The following is a 4634-nucleotide window of genomic DNA, read 5'->3' as shown; positions in this document are numbered from 1 at the left end:
TACACCACACAAACACACTATGACACCACGCATACACACCAAAAACCACACCCATGCACACACCAGACAGACAGAGCGGTTACAGAACACAGAGGTAGAGTTACATGTCGAAGGGACCACTCTTTACTTACACAAAGCCTGTTCTTCCTGATGTGTCCATGCACAGGGGCGAACGGATATTAACACACACAGAAATACCACAGACAGCTTCAGAGTGTGGGACTCAGTGGGCGGTACGGGGTATCTGGGTGATCAATCACCATGGTACTAATATCAATCAGCACCACTGTATCTGATTAACAGCTTCCTGTTTGGTCAGGAAGTGGTTGTTTCCAAGTCAAAGGGGAAGTCCAGTGTGAGGTACATGTACGTGTGTGTATTTTTTTGTGTTCATTTTGTGTGTGTGTTGGACTTACTTCTGTTCCAGCAACCATAGGGTTCCCAGGTCACACACCACACAGTCTGGAGTCATTCACCATCCCTGTACTCACAGTTCAACCTGGATTAGAGACTGCGAGAGGAGAGGAGGGCAGGCAAGAAAGAGAGTGAAAGGGAGAGGGTGGAAGAGGAAGAGAAGTGATATGTGGGGAAGGGAGGAGAGGAAAAGAAGTGATGAATGTTCTGACAGTAACAACCTCATCCATCTAGTGCCCATTACACTCTCTCTCTCTCTCTCTCTCTCTCTCTCTCTCTCTCTCTCTCTCTCTCTCTCTCTCTTCTCTCTCTCTCTCTCTCTCTCTCTCCTCTCTCTCTCTCTCACAAACAAACAAACAAACAAACAAACTAAGAGTCCTCTAGAGAAAAAAACCCTGACATTGTCAACAGGATGTAATGTCATGGTAAAGAGGTCAGCAAGGCGGTAGGGTCTAGTTGAGCTGGGCTAGGTCATGTGGGGGGTGGTAGTGTGTGTGAATGAAGTGTTCTCACCTCTATCCTGCGCTTCCACTCCTTGTAATCAGCCTCAGGGGGTAGGAGTGTGTGTAGCTCCGTCTCATATGCCCCTCTTCCTTTGTTAACGCGTTTATGGTCAACATGAACCAGGTTGTCATCCCCGACCACCAGCTCTGTACGGTCCCTGTGTTTGTGTGTGTGCAGGAGAGAGATAAAAACAAGTCAATACTTATGTCAAACAGTAGAGGTCGGAGTATGTGTGTGTGGTATCAGTCAGAGGAGAATGACAGGGTGTTTTTGTTGGGCTGCCATGGCGATAGCATACAGATGGAAACAAGTAGAAAAACAACACACACAACACACACCACACAACACACACACACACACACACACACACACACACACACAACACACACACACACACACACACAACCACACACACACACACACACACACACACACACACACACACACACACACACAGGCCTCTCTACACACTTGCTAATGTAAACAATCAGAGAGTAAACTTCTCTCCTTGCATGCTGTAACACAGTCCTACCCTTTGTTTGGGTGTGTGTGTGTGTATATGAATGTGTGTGAGTGTGAGTATGTACAGTGGGGCAAAAAAGTATTTAGTCAGCCACCAATTGTGCAAGTTCTCCCACTTAAAAAGATGAGAGAGGCCTGTAATTTTCCTCATAGGTACACATACTTATTTTCCACCATAATTTGCAAATAAATTCATAAAAAATCCTACAATTTGATTTTCTGGATTTTTTTTTCTCATTTTGTCTGTCACAGTTGAAGTGTACCTATGATGAAAATTACAGGCCTCTCTCATCTTTTTAAGTGGGAGAACTTGCACAATTGGTGGCTGACTAAATACTTTTTTGCCCCACTGTACATATGTTGAAAGTTTACAGGTTGACAAGGACTTTTCTGAATCTTCCCAACATGCCTCACTTTACAGGGCAGGGCACAACACACCACAAGGCGTAACACACCCCTATATCAGTAAGGTTATTTAACTGCTGTATTTAAATGAGACCGTAACTGATTCATGTTGACGTATATGCTACATATGTTAGATACAGTACATACTTACATGCTTGCAGACAGCTGGAGGTCTGGAATACACTCATTGTCTTCCCCACAGTCCAGCAGAATATACGCCTGAGAAATAAAGGAGATAGGGAGAGACCGATGGGGAGAGGGATGGGGGAGGATTTAGGTCTAGTCTAACGGTACTCATATGCTGTAAGTGGTCTTGATTGGATGAGAAAGAGAGCCCCCACACACACACACCTGTTCCTGCAGGAAGGTACTGCTGTAGCGGTTGAGGACAGGGGGGAGATCCAGGTTGGAAGGAGGGGCTAAACTGTAGTTCAGAGCCAATGAAATGGGAGTCAATTTATCCCTAAACTCATCCTCCTCCTGAGAGTGACAGAGAGAGAAGGGGGGTGGGACACACACACCATGTAACATAAAGTTTGTTCACTATAACACAATAACTGGTCCAAAAACAGGTTCAGCTGAGTTGACAGATATTTTGAGAGGATATTGTCCAAACACAGCAAGGATGGAGGCCTCGAATTAAAAAAACTACTTAAATCCATTATTTGGAAGTGGAGTGTGTTTGACTTACTCGTAGGTAGACAGTGTAGTTCAGGCAGGAGTGTGGACGGCTGTGGCCAAGAGTTAGGACCCCTGTGTGCTGGGGCTGATGGGAATTCAGGAAATGAACTCTCTTTACTCCGCCCCTCACACCTTTCAGCCAATCCAGTTGCAGCTCTGCATTCAAGACTGGGAGAGGTGGAGGAGAGAGGGGGATGAAGGGAGAGAGTGAGGAGGGGTTCCATATGGTCCCTTCCATATGGTCCCATCGTGTGCGGAAGTGTGTGTGTGTGTGTGTGTGTGTGTGTGTGTGTGTGTGTGTGTGTGTGTATTCTCATCTGGTGTGCAGGAGGGAAGCGTGGGTATGGTCTACTTTATCACTTTTAGATTCTACAGAGCATCATTAGCCAGTGGAAACAATGCATTCATACATTCATATAGTTAGCATCTCTAACACTAACGTATACATAAACCTCTCCCTCCCCCCTCTTCATCCCCAGTCAGAGCTACTTACCTACAGAGTCTGGGATCCCCACACCGCTCACCTTCGCACAAATATCTACCCTGAGACTGGATAACAGAGAGAAGGAGGAGCTAGAAGATACAGGGGAAGATTGAGACAGCATAAAAACAGTTCTATTCTGTATGTCTGTGTCTGTGTGTGTATGTGTCAATGTGTGTGTCAATGTTGTTTGTTGTGTGTGTTGTGTATTGTGTCAATGTGTGTTTGTTGTGTGTTGTGTGTGTGTATGTGTCAATGTGTGTTTGTGTGTGTGTATGCGCTCATTAGATTCCAGGATATTAATGGTGCAGGTCTCCCCTCTGTAGGAGTCACTTTCCTGTTCGCTGATAGAAGGGACAAATAACACACCACACACACACACACACACACACACACACACACACACACACACAACACACACACACACACACACACACACACACACACACACACACACACAACACACACACACACACACACACACACACACACACACACACACACAACACACGCACACCACACGACACCACACGACACACGACACACACACGACACCACTAGGGAAATACATACTGGGGTTCTCTAGCAGTGAAATGCCTGTCAACAATAACCACTCAGGATAGAACAATGAGCACCGATTAGAACAAAAACTTCCTCTTACCGCTCGTCCTCTCAGTCTCCCCAAAACCACCAGAAAAAACAACTCAACTGGCAAAGCTCTCAATAAAACAATTACTCGATAAAAGAAAAAGCAACAGTCCCAGACAGTCCTAAAACCTCCCTAATCTAGTACACTCGTTGTTCTGTGTGTGTGTGTCTGTCTAGTTCCTCCAGACAGTCCTTAAACCTCCCTAATAGTACATTGTTGTTTGTGTCCTGTGTGTCCTCCGACAGTCCTAAAACCTCCCTAATTAGTACATGTGCTGTTGTGTGTCCTGTCTAGTTCCTCCTGACAGTTCCTAAAACCCCCTAATAGTACATGTTGTTGTTGTTCCTGTAGTATTCCTCCTGACAGTCCTAAAACCTCCCTAATAGTACATGTGTTGTTGTGTCCTGTCGTAGTTCCTCCGACCAGTCCTAAAACCTCCCTAATAGTAACATGTTGTTGTTTGTGTCCTGTCTAGTTCCTCCAGCCAGGTCTGATGGTTTATTTCAATCAGCTGTGTTTGTTTTGACTGAATTCCACAGTTTTGGGTGTCTGTCAATCTGCCCAAACGCACCCATGTCTCTGTCCCTGCCAACACACATAGGCCTATGAAGCACCCTATTGGTCTTATATGTCTGTCACTCACTAGGTACCATGGTGTAGGGTCTGGAAAGGTTAGGCATGTGAATGACTGCTTGTGTGGGTGCGTGTGTGCTTGCGTGCGTGTGTGCTTGCGTGCGTGTGTTGTACTCACCAGGTTACCATGGTATCAGATTCTGTCAGAGGAGGCAGGATCGGTCGTCAGGGTTCATGATTCTAGGAGTCAGGATCATCTCAGCCTCCACCTGACACTACAGGACGAGCCCTACACACACGCACCACACGCACACACACACACACAATTAATTTCACCATTGTAAACTAGCAGCCAATCTGATACACAGAAACAATGTAGCTAGCCAATCAGAGAATTAGATATCT

At 45.7% G+C, this 4634-nt stretch overlaps 1 protein-coding gene across 1 annotated transcript in view; it reads right to left on the bottom strand.

Annotated features, from left to right (window-relative positions):
- Positions 1–927: 927 nt before the first annotated feature.
- Positions 928–4634, bottom strand: part of LOC112078831 (integrin alpha-8-like) — a gene marked incomplete at its 3' end in the record, with an annotated part of 3754 nt that continues 47 nt past the window's right edge. The window contains exons 2-7 of the mRNA XM_024144946.2: positions 4408–4518; positions 3020–3075; positions 2537–2694; positions 2197–2325; positions 1997–2064; positions 928–1075 (exon numbers count right to left, since the gene is read on the bottom strand). Of these exons, the coding sequence (XP_024000714.1) occupies positions 928–1075; positions 1997–2064; positions 2197–2325; positions 2537–2694; positions 3020–3075; positions 4408–4418 (570 nt within the window). The remainder of the gene's footprint in view (positions 1076–1996; positions 2065–2196; positions 2326–2536; positions 2695–3019; positions 3076–4407; positions 4519–4634) is intronic.

This window comes from Salvelinus sp. IW2-2015, unplaced genomic scaffold, assembly GCF_002910315.2.
Source record: "Salvelinus sp. IW2-2015 unplaced genomic scaffold, ASM291031v2 Un_scaffold6359, whole genome shotgun sequence".
Taxonomy (NCBI): domain Eukaryota; kingdom Metazoa; phylum Chordata; class Actinopteri; order Salmoniformes; family Salmonidae; genus Salvelinus; species Salvelinus sp. IW2-2015.
This window is presented reverse-complemented; position numbering and strand designations above follow the sequence as displayed.